General features: G+C 30.0%; 1 protein-coding gene and 1 long non-coding RNA gene across 2 annotated transcripts; one reads left to right on the top strand and one right to left on the bottom strand.

Annotated features, from left to right (window-relative positions):
• Nucleotides 1-151: 151 nt before the first annotated feature.
• Nucleotides 152-2,458, bottom strand: LOC120091590 (protein IMPAIRED IN BABA-INDUCED STERILITY 1-like). The gene has a single exon (XM_039049689.1). It carries the CDS (start codon nucleotides 2,329-2,331, stop codon nucleotides 265-267), a length of 2,067 nt encoding a protein of 688 aa, XP_038905617.1. The 5' UTR covers nucleotides 2,332-2,458; the 3' UTR covers nucleotides 152-264.
• A 1,625-nt stretch (nucleotides 2,459-4,083) lies between these two features.
• On the top strand, nucleotides 4,084-8,439 carry LOC120089964. Its single transcript, XR_005485362.1, has 3 exons — nucleotides 4,084-5,779; nucleotides 5,936-6,094; nucleotides 7,827-8,439. It is a non-coding gene; the product is annotated as an uncharacterized LOC120089964 (long non-coding RNA).
• Nucleotides 8,440-22,450: the final 14,011 nt, after the last annotated feature.

Raw genomic sequence — 22,450 nt, 5'->3', positions numbered from 1 at the left:
TTTAAAAAAAAATGATCACGTTTTCAAAAATTGAACAATTGCATCCAATGGTATTTTTCATCAACTTGTCTAGATATCTCAAATAAATACATGTATTTTTGTAGAAGCTTCTTCTTTTTCGGCTTCCTTTCACTTGTTTTTTGTTGTCGGATTGCAATTGTCAATTTGAGCTCCATTGTGGACGCAGGTCTTGGAACTGCTGCGGCTAAGTATTGTTTTATATGTACGTCTATCATCTGACTATTGCATCAGATAATGAACGAATCATTTATCTCTTTCAAATCTGGACTTTTGAGCTACTCGTTGGATGTGACTTTCATTGTTTTGCAGGAGTTCATCTATTCTATGGGATTGTGTTAACAGAGGACCTGAGAATTCAATGTGTGATTCTATATCATCGTTGTCGAGATTGGTTGTGGCATTGGATGGTGGTCTTGGATATAGTTCATTAGACATATCTAAAAATGGGTATGCTTCGGACGCATTAAAAGACTCGGGGAAATCGTGTTTTCTTCTTTGCTGCTTTTGAATTTCATAGTCCTGCACGCCTGAACTGACGGGAATGCTTGTGTATCCATTCTGTTTTTTTGTTAATTCAAAGGTATAATTTGCAAAAGATGGATCCAGAGCACTTATTTGGCTCTTAAGACCATCTGATATTGTAGATGTAGCTTCCTCTTTTTGCTTCTTTACCCAATCAAAGCCACTAGACGCTGAGACTGGTATTGGGGCTGTGAATGCGCTATCTCCTCTTTGATTTGGTGCAGTTGCGCCCTGCGAAGCTTCTGATGTTGTATCATATAGTTGCTTCTGAGGCTCCCTCTGGAAAACATCACCTTGTTCTTTGGAAAGATTGGCAGTATTGTTGTCATTCCGTCGAAAAGGTTGAATGTTTTCTTCTGCTTCCTCTTTGATTGGCACTTTATGGCTATTGAATTCTTGGAAATTTCTTCTGACTCTTCTAGGCCTTTGTGTTGCCCCTGTCTCTTTTGCTCTTGCATTCACCTTCTTCCTTCGTGCATCTTCACGATTTTTGGCATCCATTTCTTTGTTTGGTGGATACTTGGGTAAGGTAGATGGATCACAAGCATATGGCTTCGTCTTGAAATACTCAGACATGAGAGCAGACGAGGCAGTCCCGCGCTTGTAAGGTTCAATAGCAAGAAAAATTTCTAATAGGCTCACTGCGGAGGGTGAAAATTCTTTGCACTTTTCATGTAGAGAACTTTCATATGCATGTTGGGGTTTGAACATAGCTGCATGAGGAAGCTTTGTTTTTTTCCAAAACTCTTCAGGTGGAGAGCCGCAAAGTTTAAATATCTTGTGCAACTGTTCAACCTCGGTTCTTCCTTTAAGAAATGGTTTTCCCAGGTGCAATTCTGCAAATACACATCCTATGCTCCAGAGGTCCACAGTTAATCCGTAATCTGTTGAACCCATCAGTAGCTCAGGAGGGCGATACCATAATGTCACCACTCGACTTGTTAGCGCTTGCTTGTTTCTTGAGTTTATGACATTTGCTAATCCAAAATCTGCTAACTTCAGAATTCCGTCATTGTTTACCAAAATATTGGATGCTTTAATGTCTCTATGCATTATTCCCCGAAGGTGGCAATGCTCAATTGCAGATAGAAGTTGTCTCATATAACACTTAACTTGTGCCTCACTGAACTTGACATCAGGAATAGACACTAGCCCTGCAAGATCATGTTCCATGTATTCAAATACAAGGTAAATACTGCTAGACATTTTGGAAGTAATTATGCCTTCTAATTGCATGATGTTTGGGTGGTCAAGCCTACGCAATATCATGATTTCCCTTGCCATAAACCTAATGCTCTCCGGTTGAAAATTGTCGAAACGAACCTTCTTCAACGCAACCGTCCTTCCTGTCTCAACTTCTCGAGCACGAAATACACTGCTGTATGTACCTTGTCCAATCTTCTCCAACTTCTCAAAGGAATCAGCACGGAGAGGCACCCATCCATGAACAGCCTCACCGGCCACACTACTAAGCCAAGAAGGCCAGCCGGCGGCAACCTGCTCAGCTTCAACGTATCGTTGAGAAAATCCTAATTTGAAAGAACCCTTGCCTCCTTGGGAACTCCCTTTTTTCGATTTTTTAATATCTCGTCTTCGATCCTCTGATTTATCCTCCCCTTTCTTCTCATGATCGTGCGTCACTATCGAAGTGTCCAGGGTCTCAACAGAATCATTCTCAGCAGCAGCGGTGATGGTGGCAGATGTAGTGGTGGTGGATTTTGTTCGATGATGTTTATGAGCGGGTGATGCTACCGATTTAGCTACTTGCTTGGAGGTAATGCAACCCATGAACCACCAAATCCCGACAGCATCGATCAGAGAAACGATGCAAAGGGGATCAAACCCCCTATCGGGAAATGGGCAAAGGAGAAGGGGAATCGAACCTCTACATCCCACAGCTCAAAAGGGTTTTCTGAATTATCTATGAGCTGAAAAAAAGAAGGGGAAAATTGCTTGAATCCATAAGAAATCAAGGCCATTTTTGGGTTATGTTGTTGGCAACCTCTAATGACCAATGACTCTCTTCCTCCTCTGACATTGCGAGATCTGCGCTATGAAAAATTGGCCAAATAGTTTGTGTTGTTTCTGTAAAAAAACTGTCCGAAAAAGCAGATTGAAGAGAAAGAAACATTCGTGGGTCCTAACTGCCTCCTCCTCCTTTTGAATTTTTGTGGCTTTTTTTCTATTATCTGTTGTTTTCCACCATTAAATGATTCTATATATATTCATAATCCTTTTCACTATTTTAATTAGGCCATATCTTTTAATTATTTCTTTTTATTTATTCAGTATAACTCCACAAAGTTCAAATCTGTATTCTATACAATAATCCAACAAAGAAAATATGTGGGTTTTTTTTAAAAAAAATATTTTATTTAATTATTTAACGTAAATCAGAGGTATAATAGATATAGATAATTTTGGAATTTACTTTCTAAATCGTTATCATTGATATGAATTTGATTATGATATATTAGTTTTCATATTTAAAATAATTTAAAATAAGAAATTTCGTAATCTAAATATGAAATATATTCTTAATTGTGATTGGTTTTTTAAATATAAAAACCTCACAACAAGAACACAATCACTACTCACAATTCAATTTAGTATATTGAACACTACGGAAGACTCTCTCCATCCTCATAGGCTATTCATATTATATTTTTTTTTCTTTTTGATTTCTTTAAATAATATATAGTTGATATATAGTTGTTTTTTCTTAAAAAGAATTAAGGAATAAGTGGGCTCAATCTCTTAAATATATTTTGATTTTCAAGGAATTCATTATTCAAATTAGAAATATAATGGCATCTTAATTATAGTTAAAAACAATTTTGAAAGCATGCAAAAATAATTATAACGGTACAACATATATATGAGCCAAATTAGAAATAAGACAATAAATGAAATTTATCTGATTTAATTTATTTACCATTTGTGACAGAATTAATCATGGATTTTTACTAGTCTCAATTTTTCATGCTCATTGTTCCCTCTAATGAGAAACAAAACTGTCTTTACACCGCCAACCATGAAATTTGTAAGGTTGACTTCAAATTTTCCTTTAACAAAAAGTGTTGTGATTCATCTTTCGGTTGATTGATAATGTTCGAAGAGATACATGAGGTTACTCTATTCAACTCTTTTTCTGTGAGTGTGATTTGTATATCTCCGATTGTTATAGATAATTAGCTTGATTATTATCCAGCCTGCATAATTAAGCTATACTAACCAAGGATCCATCCCTATATCTTGATTACATGATCGTAACTATCTATAGTTCATTTTATGAATTGTGTGTTTTACGAAAGCTAACGATTAATGTTAATGTTTGTAATGATACTTAATATGCTTTGGCACACAATTTTGACGAGTTTACTACAGCAAATATTACTTTCTATTGCATTTTTTTAAAACGGCTATGAAAAAGTAAGGGAAAAAGGGGAAAGTAAAAAGCGGAAGAAAAACTTTAAATTTTACTCGCTAAAATTTTATAAATAAGGATAAGTGTAATTAGCACTTATAACTCTGGCTCCTCATCCCTTCCACAACTTTCCTCTCCTTTCTCTCCATTTTGGATGCTACAGAACTCTACACAAGATGACCAATCATTCTCCAAATTTCTTACGAGGTGAATCTTCTATCGGATGCACATGATACTCCGAGAGGATTCCTAGTGACTAGTGGCAACTTGACGAACCCTGTGAAGACGAAAAGAAGTCCCAAAATCTTTAGTAGACCAGAAGAACATCACACACTCAATAGCGTTCATTTCTTCTCTCTATTCTTCTTCTCTCCTTGCCCTATCTCTTTGACTCTCACATGGAATCTTCATCGTGTTCTTTCTCTAGCGAAATAGTCAAGAAGGTGGTGATCTACATTTCTCTCTCTCGCACTCAAAATTTTGCCATTTCCTTATTTGAACTTCTCTTTTGTTCTTCCAATTCCCAATCTCTCGTCTTTTTTTTCTTGCTTACGAGGTAATTTTCTTCAACTTTATAATGGTTCCTCAAGTTTATGTGTGGTTTGAGCATAATTTTGAAATGGGGTTTTCTTCTTTTGAGTATTTTGAATTAAATTGTTTTGTTAGTAAGCATTTAGACTTATGAGTATTTTTGTATTAGGATAATCTTTCAAAATTATTCATTTTTGTTCTTTCTTTTTTCTTTTGTTGTTTTACCGATAACCAAATAGAGGTTGTTTTTATTATGTCCTTTTACTTGTAGGGTGTTGTATTTTTTTGTTCTCTTTCCATTTGATCTACTTGACTTTTGTTTGCTCTTCTAGTTTGAGTATGGTTTGATGGCTAAAGATTTGGATAATTTTTTCACCGATCTAAACTAATATGCCTTCTTTTGGGTTTTAGATTTTTTTGGTTTCTTTCTTATCCCGGTTTTCCCCCTTCTGCAACCCCTTGAAATTTCCTTTTATTGATTGCAACTTCTGATTGTGTTATTGAACATCTTTTTGCAAATTATTATTTATGTAGGAAATTTGGAGGTCTTAAGACATGTTAGATTATGATGTGCAATAATGGTTGCCATATGGAATTTGCAAGTCCTAACTTCGTGATGGACACAGAGGATTTATCTGAATTTTAATATTTTGTCTTGCTATTTTGAAGTTATATGTCGTTACATACCTAGATTTCTCTTGATGCCAATATTCGTCCACATTTAAGTTACGTTTTGTTAAAAAACGAGAGAGTGGAGTTTGAAGAACAATCCCCACACAGATATAGCTTAAAACATGAAGCTACAAACAAGTTGGTACTTCTGCTTTTTGTGTCATATTTGCAACAACTATGTGGAGGCAGTTCTTAATTATTTGGGTGCTTCAAATAATATGACCTTCCCAAATCTGTATGATTTTTTTTTCTCATTAGGCCTGCAGGTAGAGGAAACCTCCACCCAAAGGAGCTAAGTTTAGGGGTTGTCCCATTGTTTAATGATTTTAGGTTTCTTTTAGAAATGATGTGACACCGGAGTTAGGATTGGTACATGATTGAACGGAGATCACATTTGAATAAGAGGGATTTATTAGGAGTGTTGTTAAGGAAGATGGACATAATAATGAGACGAGCCTGTGGGATAGGAAAATTTTTGGTTAAAAAAGATGGAGTATGAAGAAAGGTCTCTTGTTATGGTATTTGGAGGAGACATCCGATTTGTGGTGTCTACAAGAAACCCTATTTTTATCTCCACAGCAAATCGAGAAAATCAAAACAGAGCAAGTTAGTTGTTTGTTTCCTCTCCTTTTCTCTTTATCTATTCCCTCACTTTGTACATTTCTCAAGAAGCTTTTTGATGACACATTTTAAAGCATTAATGTCAGTTAATTATCTAGCCCTTCTTTTATATTTATATTCGTTTTTTTCTTGGTTCACTAGTGGATGGAAGCAGAAGGAAAAATAGAAGGAAAAGTTACAAAAGAAGCGTTGTGTAATGATCAACACCACAACAAATATAAGTTTCATTGCATTCAGGAATCAATTCAAAGCCATTACTCTGATATATTTTCTCTCGATTGAAACCACGGGTTCATTTATGTACGTTTTCTGCTCTGTTTGATTTTTGAAAGAAGTTTGGAAAAGATTTTCCGTCGAAATCTCAACTCTTTTGTGCTTCTGGTTCAAATCAGTTCATCCCCATCTTTGAATAGTTTTCTAAATTTTTCCTCTCTGTATTATTTCTTTGTTTTTTTTTTTTTTTTTTTTTTTTTTTTTTATCACAAACCCTTTATGCTATGAAGCACATATACTTCTAATCGTGTAGAGAGTCGGTAGTAGATACGGATACAATATAGATACGTCCAAATACGTGGTAGATACGTGATTTGATGTATTTGATTATTTTTATTTTTATTTTTACTCCCAATACTACGTGGGTCCATTTTTTTAAAAAAAATTTAAGTCTAACCACTTAAAAAGCTCACCCATAACTCATTTTATTTTAGTGCATGTTTAGGAGTGATATTAAAATCATCAAAAATCACTTTTTTCATTTTTAAAATCACTCAAAAACACACTTTTAATTACTCATAATTAATTTAGTTTTCAATTTTACACTTTTAAATGCAATCTTCATATCATCAAATTTAGTTTCGAAAAATTAAACATGTTTCACGGTGATTTTGAAAATGATAAAAGGGATTTTAACCATTTTAAAATCACTTCCAAACATAAAAGTTCACTTAAATTGAGCAATTCAAAACAAAATAAATTAAAATGATAAAAACATAAAAAAAATTTAAAAAAACCCCGAAACGTAATTAAATCTTAATTCTTCCCTTCTTTCACTATTTAAATCATGATTCACACCTCTTTCATCCTCAACTTCATTCTTCAATCTTCATCTTCTACTTCTTCCTACCATTTATTCTAGTTGCTCAACAATCACTTGACATTACTAGATTTTTTTTTTAAGTTTTTACTCTCTTCTTAAATCTATTTTAATCTAACTTAAAATAAATATTATAGCAATTAATTAGACATTATTTATATATAATGTATCTGTATCTTAGTTTTTTAGAAATTAATATATCGTCGTATCATATCATATCCATATCAAATTCGAGAAGTTATCTTTTTTTTTTATTTTACCCCAGCTCCAAATTTAAAATTTTGTAGTCGTGATTCAAGAAAGTCTTCAAAAACTGTTACTTTTAAAATTATAACGCAATTCACTTTCGTTTCTGTGTTTTTATTTTTGTTGCTCTTCGAGGACTTGAAGTGGCCATGGATTAGGAGATTGATTCAACTTGGAAAACAATCCTCAATCCGCAAATTTCCCTTGATATTCTAGTTGGAATTTGGCAATTAATATTATTCTTTGTTGAGCATTAAATTCAAATGGTCAGATTTTTGGATAGTATTTAGCAGACATTTGGAAGGTCAAACCATATACAAATTAAATGTTTGACCTATGGACTTTAATGCCCAGATGTGTACTTTCTGATAGTTTAAGTATCAATTCGTTTGGTATTTTCTACGAAAAGTAATGGCAATTTGAGTAACGAAGGGTCAAGAATTATTGCAACTTTTGAAATTTTGTCTTAATTATTGTTATCTCTTTCATTTGCTTTTATTAGTGATTTATTGAAGAAATTTAGGAAGAAACTTTGTGAGACTATATATAGTGGTATTGTAATCTTTACCAAGACAAGGTTGAGAAAGAAATCAATAGAAGATTGAGTATTAGTGTTCATACTTTATTCTTTCTCACTTCAATAAAAAGCCCACCACTCAAATAATTTTATTTTTTTTCAATTTGGTATCATAGCAATCTCAAACCATGGAAGCACAGTTTTAGGACAGATGTAGTTACCACGACTTACCAAGATAAACTATGACAACTGGAGTATTCAAATGTGTGTCTTGCTCGATGCTCAAGACACATGGGAAGTAGTTGAAGAAGGTCTTGAAGAGGAGGTTCCAATTGCAAATCCGATAGCAAACCAATTGAGGGCAATAAAAGAAATGCGCATGAAAGACAAAATCGCTCTCTATCTCATGTTCCAAGTTGTGGATGAGTCAGGTTTCGAGAAAATTGCAGGTGAAAAGACATCGAAAGAAGCGTGGGATACACTGTAGAAGGTTTTCAAGGATGTTGATCAAGTCAAACAACTGCGGCTCCAAACCCTTCAAGGCGAATTGGAAACCATGAAAATGGAGTCAGAAGGTGTATCTGACTACATCACCCGAGTTCAAACGGTGGTGAACCAACTTAAACACAATGGAGAAACTCTTGAGGATGCAAGGTTCCCTTGAGGAAACTAGAAAGTTGAGGTTGTATTGTTTTTTTTCTTTATCTTTATGTAAATTTTACAACATGTCGACCCCACAAAAAATATGGTTATTTTTATGAAATGTTATATTGATTGAAGCATCCCATTATGAGCGATATTTATACTACTGAAAATTTATATTGACGTAAATGTGTACTTGCATACAATATTAAAGATTTATATGATTTTAGTTGATTTTATAATTTCATTTGTAATAATTTGTTACTGGTAGAAATTGCTATGTAAACTATATACAATTTGATCAAAATCGACTATCAAGGTGAGATTCAAAATGTAATATGGTTTTTTGACAATTCTTTTACAATGGTAAAAACTGCAATCAAAAGTCAATTATAGCATTTTTTTAATGCTATGGAAACTTTCCAGAACATTAATATTATGTAAAAGAAAAATGAATATTTTATAGCCTATGCTATGCAAAGTCAGAAACTTTCAATAACAGTGGCTACAACAACATTCCTAAAACACTATAGAAAGTCTTAAGCGTTTTTTTTTTTTTTTTTTTTTTTTTTTATTAATTTTTTGCTATAAAAAACGCTATAATAGACCTTCTATAGTTTTTTTACCAATGCATATGCTATCAAAAGTTGATTTTTTATAGCGTTAAAGAAACGCTATAGAAAGTCGGAGACTTTCAATAACACGGACTACAACAATATTATATAAGCCTTCCAATTAAAAGCAACGGATGAAATATCATAATTGAGGTTTCAATTTTTATTACAACTATAATTGCAACTATTACCGTAGTTGAGGAACGATTACAATTTGCCGAACCAAATTATAAAGAGATAAAAGAGAGTATTTTGTTTTAAACTCTCAATCTCGTTATGTCCACTTCACAAGAGTTACTGTCTTTCGTTAATTCACTTTCTTTTTTGTTGATGTGTTTCCTCCTTCTCACTCCATGCATGTCAGGTTGAAGACGATGAACAAAACAATAACAAAGCAATTTTGATGACCTCACAGGCGACTGGAATAGCCTTTCTCAGTTGTAAATTTTGGGGAATAATAAAGACCATTTATGGTCCCACATCTACCTGCAGTAGCCGGTCACCATCTTCCCCACCCATTTTCAAAGTTCATAATCTTTGAGACAATTAGCAGCCAACGAGGGAGTTATTGGAACTAAATTGTTATTTTCATTAATTAATGACAAAAGTATCTGAGTATTTCTCTAGATGATTTATTTTGAGGTTTTATATCCAAAATAGCGAGAAAGGTTTTTTTTTTTTAGTAACCATAAATAAGGTGTCATTATATTCCTAATTTGAATATATAATTTTTTTTTTTTTTGAAAGGCCTAATTCGAATAATTAATTCCTTGAAAATCAAAATATATATTTAAGAGATTGGGCCATTTATGCCCTATGATTTTTCCATATTTACTTGGGGACAATGTTATAATTAACATATATNTATATATATATATTTTTTTTTTACTGAATAATTCATTGGAAAATATTAATTTAAAACAATCAAATGGAAATGGAAAAATAAAGAAAAAACTCAAATTAACTTTAGTTTATTTTTCTCTCATTGAGCACACAGGTTTTTCTTCAAGAAAACAAATTTTATAAAACAAATTACAAAATGTATTCATGTTATGATAAAATTTGAAAACGAAATTGTATTAGACCTCTTTGCAATTTTCAAAAGAATATTATTTTGGTAGCAAGTGGATATTAATTGGAAAAAAAAAATCTGTTTCACACAAATTATAAATAAAGAGATTCAAAATCTTCAACAAACAAATACATTTAGAAAAATGATTTTTTAAAGGATAAAGCTAGAGAATATATATAATAAATATTTCAAAAACATTTAGATTATTCATAAATATTTTAGTTGATATGCATAATTTCATCCAAAAAAACGTAGTAAAAAAAAAAAAGAAGAAAAGAAAAGAAACATAACACCACTCTTTAACAATATTTCTCACACACTGATGTTTTGTTCTTTTCAATTATTGAGTTTCGACAATATGATTTACAAAAATGGGAATCTATTTACATAATATTAAATACAAACATAGTTTTCAAAATTCTAAAAAAAAAAAAGAAAAAAGAAAAAAGAAGAAGTGGGTAATGGTATGAGACGATGAGATGAATATTACAATGGAGGATGGAGTTAGGGTTTGGATTTAATAATTATGTCTCTCGTTTTTTTGTTTATATATTGCGAACTTTTATTTATTTAGAAATGTTTTTAAATATGAAAAAGATAATATCATAATCAATTCAAGAAACTAATTCCAAATATATTTTCAAAATTTCCAAACAACTCTCTAATTAGGTTTTCATTAGGGATTTTTCTATTTGTAACCATTTTCATTTTTATTATTCTATATATGTATACTAAGGTTTCTTCTATAATTGAGATTTGAATTTTATTTCAATTTTTTACTTTATAATGGTATTTTGGAATGATAATGAATTTGATAATAAAATATGGAATTTGAGTTTTATTTCAATTTGATTCTTGTGTTAATAGTTTTTCCTTCATGCATACATATATAAAAATTGTTTTCAAATATAGGAAAATACAAATAATAACAAAAATATCACAGTTCATCCGTGATAGACTGCGATAGACAGCGATAGACCACTATCTATGTCTATCATAACACATATAGACACATATCGTAGTCTATCTTTGACTATCATAATCTATCACAGATAGACTGTGATATTTTGCTATTATTTGTAAATAATTTTAGCAATTTTTTTATTTAAGATATATATATTATACTTTTTTTTATTATAGTTGATATTAGTTATTCAAATTATACTATTTTTGTTTTCTTACATGTATACAGATATAAATATGTAATTTTTTTACTCTTTAAAATATTATTTAGGAAAATCCATTTTATACTAATATTTAGTTTTATTTTAAAAATCTTTGATAACTTTTTTAAATAAATATTTCAATATATCGATCCAAGAATTCTCCTTCTACTAATTTTCTACCAAAAAACTTGACAGGATCAATATAGATTGAAACTAATTCTCCTCATACTGGCAGTATATATTCACAAATTTAAGAAAAAATAAATATAAATGATCGAAAACATTAACCTACAAGATTATAAAGTTGTGGTCTCATATTAAAACCATTCATATTCTAGTAACATTATACATAAGCACAAACTTAATATAAAAATTATATTCCAATAGAAATTCCTTTTCAAAATATGTGGCCGCGGATCCTCAAAATCTTTGTCACATATTGTTGGGATGATCAACATTAGTGGAGGCAAATTTCTATGTGTACGATCTATTATATAGTGTTTATCAAAGCTCTTGTCTTCTAGATGGTATATTTCTGCATCTTGATGTCCATATAAAAAAGGAAAATCAAACGAGTGACAATTATCTATGTAGTATATGCGATTGGGTAAACATTTAGGAAAATCTTTAGTTGACACACTAATGGATTGGTTGTCACCGATAAACATAGTATCACAATCTAAATTCTCCACCTCTACAACTCTCGTCATTCCATCTTCACATTCTTGAGTAACTTTGTAGACTACAAATTTGAAAGTACTTGTAAACTTTAGAATCTCAGTTTGAGATTGTCCTTCCCACTCAAGTAAGATGAACCTACTAATTAATAAAAGCTCACGTTTTGAGAACACAACAAGACGCGCCATATCAACTTGATCACCATCATTTATATTTAAACTAAATATGACCTTCTTTAAACAAATTGAACTATCCTCAACTTCCACAATCCAAAGTTTCATCCACTAGTCCAAAACATATAAAATGTCGTTGAGAACATTAACATCCTCAAAACCATTTGTTATGCTTAAGTTGTGATAGATCCACCTTTTATCCTTTGCTTTCATGAGACACAATCTACAAAATGAACTATAGATGGCAACAATAGTGAAGTCGTGTGGATATAACGATGGATCTTTGGTTAATATGGCTTTATATATGGAACAAGAAAAATAATCACGTTCATCATCAATAGTAATGGGAGGAAGATGAATCACACTCCCATTAAAAGGATTGAACAAAGTATATCAGATATCTCTTCAAGCATGATCAACCAACCAAAAGATGAACCACAAGACCTTTTGTTGAAGGAGAATATGAAGTCTACAGGGCGAATTTCATTGTTTGTGACATCGTAAAGACAATATTGGTTCTCACTATCATATTTTGAGGGAACAATGAGCATGGGAAGTTGAGGAATGTGAGAAGTAATTAGGGATCATTGGTGCTTGTGGCGTAATGCAATAAAATTCCAAGATTTACATACCCTACTAAATTGAAGATAATCATAGAGAGACACCATCTTATTCAGAATCACACCAAGGATATCGTATTCAAGTGTTGATCAATCTCGAGACTCTGAACCATCTATATTGTCCTCTTATTGCGTCTTTTTTCTTTGTTGCATCTAATCACAAATGAGAGGAGATAACTTTTATAAACTACGCTTAATCATAATATATTTTTCAAGTATATTCATATTTTCTTTTAATATTATGTCACAAAACGTAAGTAAATTTGAAGCAAATAATAAAAAAAATAATTATTATTTCCGAATGTTTCCAAAATCGTTTTTGACCATAATTAAGATGTCATTAAATTTCTAATTTGAATAATGAATTCCTTAAAAAAAGAAAAAGAAGTATACATAAGAGAATAAACATTTTTTTAGCGGTTTCTTTCTATGATTTCTCAGTATTTATTTATGGACAATTAAATAAAGGAAAACAAAGCCTCAAACCAGTTATATTTTAGTTATCACACATATTTAAAAAAAAAAAATAATATTCACACTATTATATCTAAAATAGGATTTTGTTAGTTTCGTTTTCTTTTAGGAAATAAATTTAATAATATATAAAAAATATATATGTTCATAAATATGGAAACAAAGTCCTGATTCTAAATATGGAAAGAAGGAAAGAAATACCTTTAAATAACCTACGAAGGAAAAATTTAAATACATAATCATAAATATTTAGATTTTAAAATTAAATAGATATGAGAATAGTGGAAGGAAAACAATTGCAGTGATAAAATATTTGTTATTATATTTCATTCATTATTTAAGAGATTGAGCCCATTTTATTGAGTTCTGCCAACCATTAATATGGGCTTATAGACAATATTTAAAAAGAAAAATAAAAACTCTCAACTTATTATTATTTTAAAAAGAAAAAAAAGAATTATATATCAACTAAAATTGTGAAATTAAATTTAAAGAAATGTTTTGGATTGATTATGAAAATGACATTTAAAAATTACTTTCAAACATAGCCTTATTAATAAAAGGCATTTTGAAAAGAAAAAAAAAATCATTTTCTCAGTTTTTCTTTTCATTCCATTACCATTTCAATTTCTCTTTTCAATAAACGACCATTTGTTATATATGATGTCAAGCCTTCATCTTGAATTTTTGATAAATAGAAGTTAGAGTTGGAGACTTGAGGGACAAAGGTTGTGCTCTTGATGTTGATCTTGTCTCTTTAAATTTAGAATATTCTTTTTTTTAGAACTATTTTCGGTTAATCAAATATTAGACCGAAAAAATTTGATTTAAATAATGAAATAGGTTAAAGACTTGGGCTCAAATTAGCCCATAACTCAAATTTATTATATTTGTGTTCGTTTATATAATATCCTTAAACTTAAACTTGCATAAAAAGGTCACAAATACTTATGAGCAAGATCAAATATATAATCTGTATCAAAACTTTCATCTATTGAGTTGAATATTCCTATATTTTGAAGTCAATATCAAAAAAGAAATGGTCAATTGGAGATTATTATCTGTAATTTTTATGTATAGTTTGATAAACATCTAGCATACATTAAATGATAAACATTAGCATTCATTAAATGATTGAATATTCCTTCAGCAGCTATGTGGCCAAATTTATATTATTAATATAAATAGCAATATTTATATTATTTCAAAAGTAATGGAAGAAATCATTGATATAATTGTATATATTTTGTATGGTGATATATATGGCGATTTATAATTGTATCATTTGTATACAAATTGTAAACGGGCTCATTTGTCTAATTATACAATTGTATTGTCAAATATATATTCCAAATATTAGAGTTTTCGTGAAAAAATTAAATGGATGAATAAAACTAAAATCCAATTTCGGACTCCGACAACCATCTCTAATGGCAAACTCCATTGATCCAACTCTAACGACCAACTTTGATGACCAATTTTGGACTCTAGCAACCATCTCCGACAAACAAACTCCAATGACCAATTCCGAAAACCACCTTCAACTACCAACTCTAGTGAAAATTATCTTCGACAACCATCTTTAGGCAACTAACTTTTGGATCCGAAAATAAAGATTTTTTATCTGATGATCCTCCAAATTTGGAATAATTGAAAGTGAAACTATTGAATAAATATGGTGGCCTTCCATTGGCTATTAAGATGATGAGGAAGATTCAATTAAAAAAATCATGGCAATGTAAGAACAAAAAATTTAGATTTCTCTTTCGTTTTTCATTTTATTTAACTATATTCCTACAAGAATATAGTCGGTTAATTGTTATTCATTACAAAAAAAAAAAAGAAATAAAGCTTTAAAAATTAAAAGAACAAAAATTACCATCCATATTTTATTCAACACAAAGATAGGTAGAATTTTTTAATAAAAAGATTTTAAAAAATAGTTATCATAATAGTATATTATTTAGAGTTCAAATCTCAACTCAGCACCCCTTAGATTTCTCCTTTCTCGCCTGAAATTGTATATGAAAAAAAAATTTATAAGATAATATAAACTAAAAATCATGTATTGACTTTTTTGTATTACCTATAAAATTTCAGTTACATATTCAAAAACACTACATCCAACTATAACTTTTGTAACTTCAAAAACTATTGCACGTGTAGTCATTTGACCATAAAAAATTATAGATTTAACATATATTTTCTAATGAATTGAACAACATCATTGCAATTGGTACAATCAATGGTATTCTCATTTCCATTAGGGTGCAACGTTGATGATGAATTTTACATTTTTCAAACCATGGGTTGTCTTTGTTTAATTAACTCAATATTGATAACAAAACTATAGGTTATGAGAGAAATACAACTGTATATGATTCAAATGTGGACTAAATTAAATATTTGATATTTAATTTGGTAATTAATCAATAATAATTCATTAAACTAATTAATTAATCAATAATTAAAATAACTTCAATATGTGGGAGATATAAATAACGTGGATCACGTTTAATCATTTCTCCCCAGTAGGCTCTCATGCACCATATACGTTAGAGGAGAAGAAGTTTTTTTTTTTTTTTTTTTTGAAGAAGAAGAAGAAGAAGATCAATTACAGAAAATTATGAATGGAAAACCTCTCTATGAAATTCTTCAAGAAAATTTTGTGCATCAATCCTTCTGTGCGTGGTTAGCTGTGAGTAGCTAGGGTGTGTTGTTAGATGGGGGGTGTTTTCTGTGTGAGGGAGGTGTGGAGTCACGGGATCATTTATTTTTTGAGTGTGGGTTTGGGAGAAAGGTGTGGTCTGGTGTGTTGTGTCAGTTGGATTCGTCGCATCGGGTGGCGGGTTGGGATGTCAAATTGAGTTGGTTGTGCTAAGTGTGGTCGAGTAAGGGGGTACGTAGTAAGTTTTCCGTATATTGGTATGCTTACATCTACTACATCTGATAGAAACGTAATCGACGGCTGCATGGAGGTCGACCGAGGTCGATATCTGCTCTGTTTCACCTTATGGTCTCTACGGTTCGTGCTCAAGCTGCTTCTTGGCGGGTTGATCTTCTTGGTCTTATCTAGTGTGTTTACGGATGCTTTTCTTCTTTTTAAACTTGTTGCTCTTTGTTTTGTTGTTGTCCCTAGTTGTGGGGTTTTGGATTCTTTTCTCTGGCTTTCTCCCTGCTGGTTTGAGGGTTTTTTGCATTTATGTTTAGTTATGTTCTATTCTTATCTTGTTGGGCTTTGTTTTCGTATTATTGTCCTGTCTTTGCTTATGCTTTGTTGCTTTTATACCTTGATCTCGGGTTGTGGGATCCTCTTGTTGTTGTATAATAATATCATCTATTCTTTAAAAAAATTCTCTCAAGAAAAATCACACTAATCATACTATTCTTGTGATTTTCTTTTCCCAATTTGAGACTAGTTCCTACAAACCAATAGCCTCAATTTCTCAGAGAATAGAGAGGTTACTAAGTGGTGGTGTTCATAAATTTCATCCCACGAAGAATTATTTTTTTCATCTGAGTTGTCAACAAGAGTAAGTGACTTTTTTATCCTCTGTAACATTAAATTTCCAAATAGGTAAGGCATGCTTAACCTAATTTATATAGTAGGCTGAGCTTTTTATATCTTTGTTTTATTCTGTATGTTTTGCCCGTGTACTGGTACTTTAGATTATAAATTAATTTCAAGTTGGGTCTTGATTCTTTCACTGCGTTAGGGCTTTTATTCCTATACATATGATCTCTCATTCATGTCCACGATGGTTCTCATGCCATGGTATGGTTTTTCTACCGATCTCTTCTCATTGGTAGGCAAAATAAGGTATGATTTTTCTATTATTTTATAGTTTTCATCTTAAATCTCATCTTAGTTAATCTTATAATTTTTCCCATCTTTCGATTGGAGGACAACTCCATGGAACACAGGAAAATGGATACATTTGAAAACACTTCCTTAATGTTTCTATCAATGCTTATTTAGTACAGTAAAAGCATTTCTTAAAAGAAAAATTAAAGAAGAAAACTATTTATGTATTTTTAAACCCTCATTAAACAGGGGTCAACATTCCCCATCTGAAGAACAAATAGCTTGAGCCTCCATTCTTTTTCAAAATGTTTGAATTCTCTAATAAAAGAATGAGACATTTTGGAATATGTGATTGGACAATGTTGATAAATATGCATTGACCATATTATTTTTATAGGTGGATCACACCCATATAGATGAGCCATCAATCTGAACGATTGTGTCCATCGACATGAACAAATACAATCTAATTTTATTTTAAAGTTAATTTAGCTTTTTACATCCCTATGCACAGACTCGTAGAGGTCTAATTTTTTTTAGTTACCATAATGCAATTTTTTTTTTAATTCATTAGTTGTACGTGTTCATGGCCTAAAATGAGTGACAGTTACTCTACGACAAAAGAAAAATCTCCATGACAAAGGAGAAACGTCTAAATTCAGTACAAATTTATGTGAAAGATAATGAAGGGCAAAATAGTAATACTTAATATGTAAGGACAAAAAGGAACATTTATGTATACTAGTCAAGTAACACGTACTTTGCAAGTTAATCTTATAGTTTTAATTGAAATAAGTATACACAAATTTTAGGATGTATTAAATAAATACTATATAATTTTGTTTTAATCATTATGAAACTTTTAAAAGTTGGATAATGTAATAATTTTTATTTTAATATTTTTATATTATTGTCTTTTAATTTTAATATCTATGTCGATATATATTGTCAAGATAAAACCAAATTATTATTATTTTAAATGAATCTCTACTCATATCTACTACGTTCCTTAATTGTCTCATCATACTTCTATTTTTTAGACTATTTCTCCTTCATTCGTGTTTTTCTCTACATTCCAAAATATAGATCTCAACTAACTACTCTTCATGCATATACTTAGATCCTAACAATTCTTTTGTTGAAGAGAAATCCTAACAAAAGTTATTTAGAAAGCCAACATAGAACACAACACTAAAGAATAAGAGAAGATAAATAATTAGTTGTTTTCATTCATTAATTATGCTTTTCAGATCAAATACATATGAAATGAATGAGAAATTCTTATAAATAGAAAATTCTAAAAAATATTTACACTTTAGAACAAAAAGTCCAAAGATGATTTGAACTTTTTGCTATAAAATGTAAATATTTTTAAATATTTTTTTTTATATTTAAAAAGGCCCCTACATGAAACTTCCTATCATATAATGAAAATGAAGAATAATGAATGCAATAATTAAATCATGATGGGATTCAAGAAATTAAATTAGGAAGATTATATTCTCACCTCCTAACTTCATATCTACTCCATTTCCTAATTTTCTCGAAAAATCCTCTCTATATCTCTCTCTTTTTTTTTTTTAATTCTCCATTCACGATTCAAATATAGAGAATATTAATCTCAACCAACTACTCATCCCGCATATACTTAAATCCCAACAATTTTTTACTTAAATCCTAACAATTACTTTTTGAAGAAAAATTGTGACAAAAAATAATTTAGAAAACCAGCAAAGAACACAAATTATGAACACAAGAAAGATTAAAAAAAAAAAAAACTAATCAACATAAGTAGATAAATAATTAGTTGCTTTCATTAACTATTAGATTACCCTATGGTGGCACAGAAGAAATCGAACAATAAGTATTTTGTATTGAATCAAACATACTACGCTCACATTTCTTGGCAACATCGTTGAAAAACCCCATATTGAAACCACTCACATTGCACAAGCTTCAATAATGAAGACGAAGAAAAACGATCTCTATAACCATGAAGTCGAACTTAAAACAAGTAAATGAAATGAAAGATGATAAATAAACATACCTACGACCAACGAAAAACACAAATTTTGAACACAAGAAATAAAAAATAAATAAACACTAATGAACATGAGAAGATAAATAATTAGTTGATTTCAATAATTATAAGATTACCCTAAGGTGGAATATGAATCAACTCATACCTTTAGCCCAACATCGTTGGAAAACTCGTATCGAAATCATCCCCATTGCTCACAAACAATAATAAAGTTGAGAAGAAAAATGATATTAATAACCCAAAACAAAGAAATAAAATGAAAGATGATAAATAAACCAACTGCAGAATAGGTATTTTGGTGAAAGGGTATGTTTTTACGTGAAAATGTATTTTGGTGAAAATATATGTTTTTTTAGTGAGTTCCAATAGATTTAAATAATTAAGCATTAAAATGAAGGGTATAATAGACATATACTTAAAAGTGAGGGACAAAATGAGAATGTAAAAATTCTTCCTATTTTGCACCTTTTATATATAGTATAGATTGAATAGTTTGGCCCATTTTCTATATTTACAAATGCCCCAAGGCCTCCAACTTTATAATTATTTTGTATTATCATATTTTAGTATGATATATTTGAAATCTAGCTTAATTTTAATACTATTTATACATCATCTAAGTTTCTCAACATTTCTCATATTTCTTCAATAAATTTATTTAACGATTTATATTTTTGAAATATGAATTTAAATTTATTTTAAGTTTTTTTGATAAATAGATAATTTGTTAAAATTTTATATTGGTAAAATAATATCAATTTTATATTGTTTACCATTCAGTTTTATCCGGTTATTGTAAAATTGGATAAAGAATAAAGTGACAATTTGAAAGTAGCAAGTAATTTTACCGTTAGGCCCCAACATAACTTTTGATTTCAAATTCGATTTTATATTAAATACAAATCATGCGAGTTTTCAAAAACCAAAACACATTTTTTAAAACAATTTTTCCGTTTTTCAAATTTGCGCCGTTTGGGATCTATTTTGTTTTTTGTTTTTTATTTTTGAATTTTGAAAATTGTGCTTATTTTCTTCCATTTCTTACAATAATTTGTATTTTTCTTAAGTGGAATGGTCGTATTCTAAACCAAATTTCAAAAAAAAAAATAAATTAAAAACTACTTTTTTTAGTTTTCAAATTTTGGCTTGGTTTTTTAAAATCATTGGTAAAAAGTAGATAACAAAAGAAGAAATTTGAAGGTACAAGTAGTGTTTATATAGGCTTAATTTTCCAAAACAAAAACAAAAAAATCAAATAGTTACCAAACAGAGCCTTAACAATTTTTAAAACATTTTAAAAATTAGAAAAACAGAAAATTGGATTCCAAATATATTCGTTTTTAAAAAATTTAAAAATAAAAAACCAAATAATATCACTTAGTTCATTAAGTTCTTAAAAATAGATCTTTTTAGTAATTTTAAATAAATAATTCTATGGAATTTTAACTTTAAAAAATAATTTTAAAATAACTATAGAGAGGAGATGATTTCTTTATATTATTTTTCTAATTAATTTAAAATGTTATAAAATTATTCTAAATAAAAAAAAAATTACTTTAGGGATCTTTTAAATCTTCTTTAAGTCTCCATGACAAAAAATGTAAGCTTTGAAGACTCAACAATCAAATGCATCTCTCCTTAAAACCTTGAGACTTAAGAAAATACATTTTAAAAATTCTAGGACCAAGCATATATATTATTATATATATAAGGTTTTCCATTTTTTTTTATTTTTTTTTTTTGGTTAGAAACCCTTGACATGGTAAAGAAAAAAAAAAAATAGATGACCAACTAATTGGTGCTTGGTTTTAAAAAAGGTCTTCAAAGAATTTTCAAGCTGAGTCACCATTTAATTTTCTCTGAATACTCTTGAGTTCTCATTTTTAGATTTTAACTTATTAACCTTGATATGAAGGAGATGATGGAGAGGTGGCCTTATGGACATTTTCATGGGCATAGTGTGAGCTTAGACTTAAATGGGCCTTGTGGACATTTTTAGATGAGAAATTGTATAGAAATGGTCAAAACGGAACATCCAATTAAAAAAATGGTCAATTTTTTAATTGTATGATTATGACCAAAATGTGATATGCAATGATCTAGCTGGGCATTTAATTTTCCAATTCTGTCCTCATAAGGCTTCCATCATCAAGTAGGTATATCTTCCCATCATTTTAGCAAATTTTACGACAATTTTAAAATTATTAAGGAATATTTTTTTTTGGGATTTAGTTTCTCATTATTAGATATGATTCAAGATATAATTAAACTTTTTTTTTTTTTTAAAAAAAAAAAAGATTCGACCTAAAACTAGGGTTTTAAAGAAAGATTTTTCACCGTCTTCTGCCAAATAGTCGTTGAACAGGAACTCCATGAGTGAATCTAAGTTTTCAACTCCTCGTCGCTCAACACCGATAACGTGATCATGTCAATTGGAGCAGCCTTGCATCTGTCTTATTTGAGTAGGTTTTTGAAGATTTTCTAATCTTTGTGGCCTGTAATTGAAAGGAAATGCTTAGCGATTTATGTTAGATTTGTGGTAGTTTCTTCGTCCACTGTCCTTCTCCGCCACCACTGCACTGCACCTGTAGTCTAGTGTCGTTGCCTGCCGGCAATGTCCCTATAGGTTCCTCCCACATCTCTTATTCTTCTCTCTCTAACCTCGTCTAATAGTTTTTTTTTTTCTTTCTAGAAATTCTATTTCAAAACCGTTAATTTGGAAGTAATTTAATGTATGTAGTTTGTAGAATAATGAAGAATGTAGAATGTATGTATTTTATTTTATCTTTGAGCTCTTTGTTTATCCTCAAACCTCTCTTTTTTTAGTATATAGTATATTCAACAAAGATTTTAGTTGTTAAGTGGAAGGTATTTGTGTGGCTTCTTTTTTAGTACTTTGTATTTGCATGAGTCAAGCAAATATTTTAGGTATTTGTGTAGTTCAATCAAAAGTTGCAACATTATTTTTAAGACAAGGTATTTGTATGGATGTAGTTTGAAAGTATTTGCATGGTTCAGTTGAGGTTGCAACATTATTTTTTATTACAAGGTATTTGTACGGATTTGATTTGAAAGGTTGTTGGGAATTAATCGACACTTCTTCTCATACTTTGTCATGAATGTTTCATGTATTAAAAAATTTTTTTTTTTTAGTTTGTTAAATTTTTTTTTTCTGAAAAAAAAAACATTATTCTTTTAGTTTGTTAAACTAGTTTTAGATGAGTTTTTCTAGATTTTTGGATTGATAGTTTAGATTTTATTAGATAATATTTTTAAAACACACTATAATAGGGACTCTAGTGGGGTAAATTTGTCCATTTGTAGATTTTGAAAAGCAGTAGATTCAGTCTTTTTGCCATTTTCCCAAACAGAAATAGTTTTTGAGATTTTTTTTAAAATACGGTTATGATTTAACCATTTATCTAATTGATCTTTTTTAGATTATAACTTATTAACCATTTGGATTAAGACTTCGGTAGCTGTGGGCTACACTATCATTTAGACATGGGTCCAAA

The sequence above is a fragment of the Benincasa hispida genome, chromosome 11, assembly GCF_009727055.1.
Source record: "Benincasa hispida cultivar B227 chromosome 11, ASM972705v1, whole genome shotgun sequence".
Lineage (NCBI taxonomy): Eukaryota > Viridiplantae > Streptophyta > Magnoliopsida > Cucurbitales > Cucurbitaceae > Benincasa > Benincasa hispida.
This window is presented reverse-complemented; position numbering and strand designations above follow the sequence as displayed.

Bases quoted from the DNA above. Each gene is read 5' to 3' on its own strand.
- LOC120091590 (XM_039049689.1), bottom strand. From the start codon at position 2,331: ATGGGTTGCATTACCTCCAAGCAAGTAGCTAAATCGGTAGCATCACCC.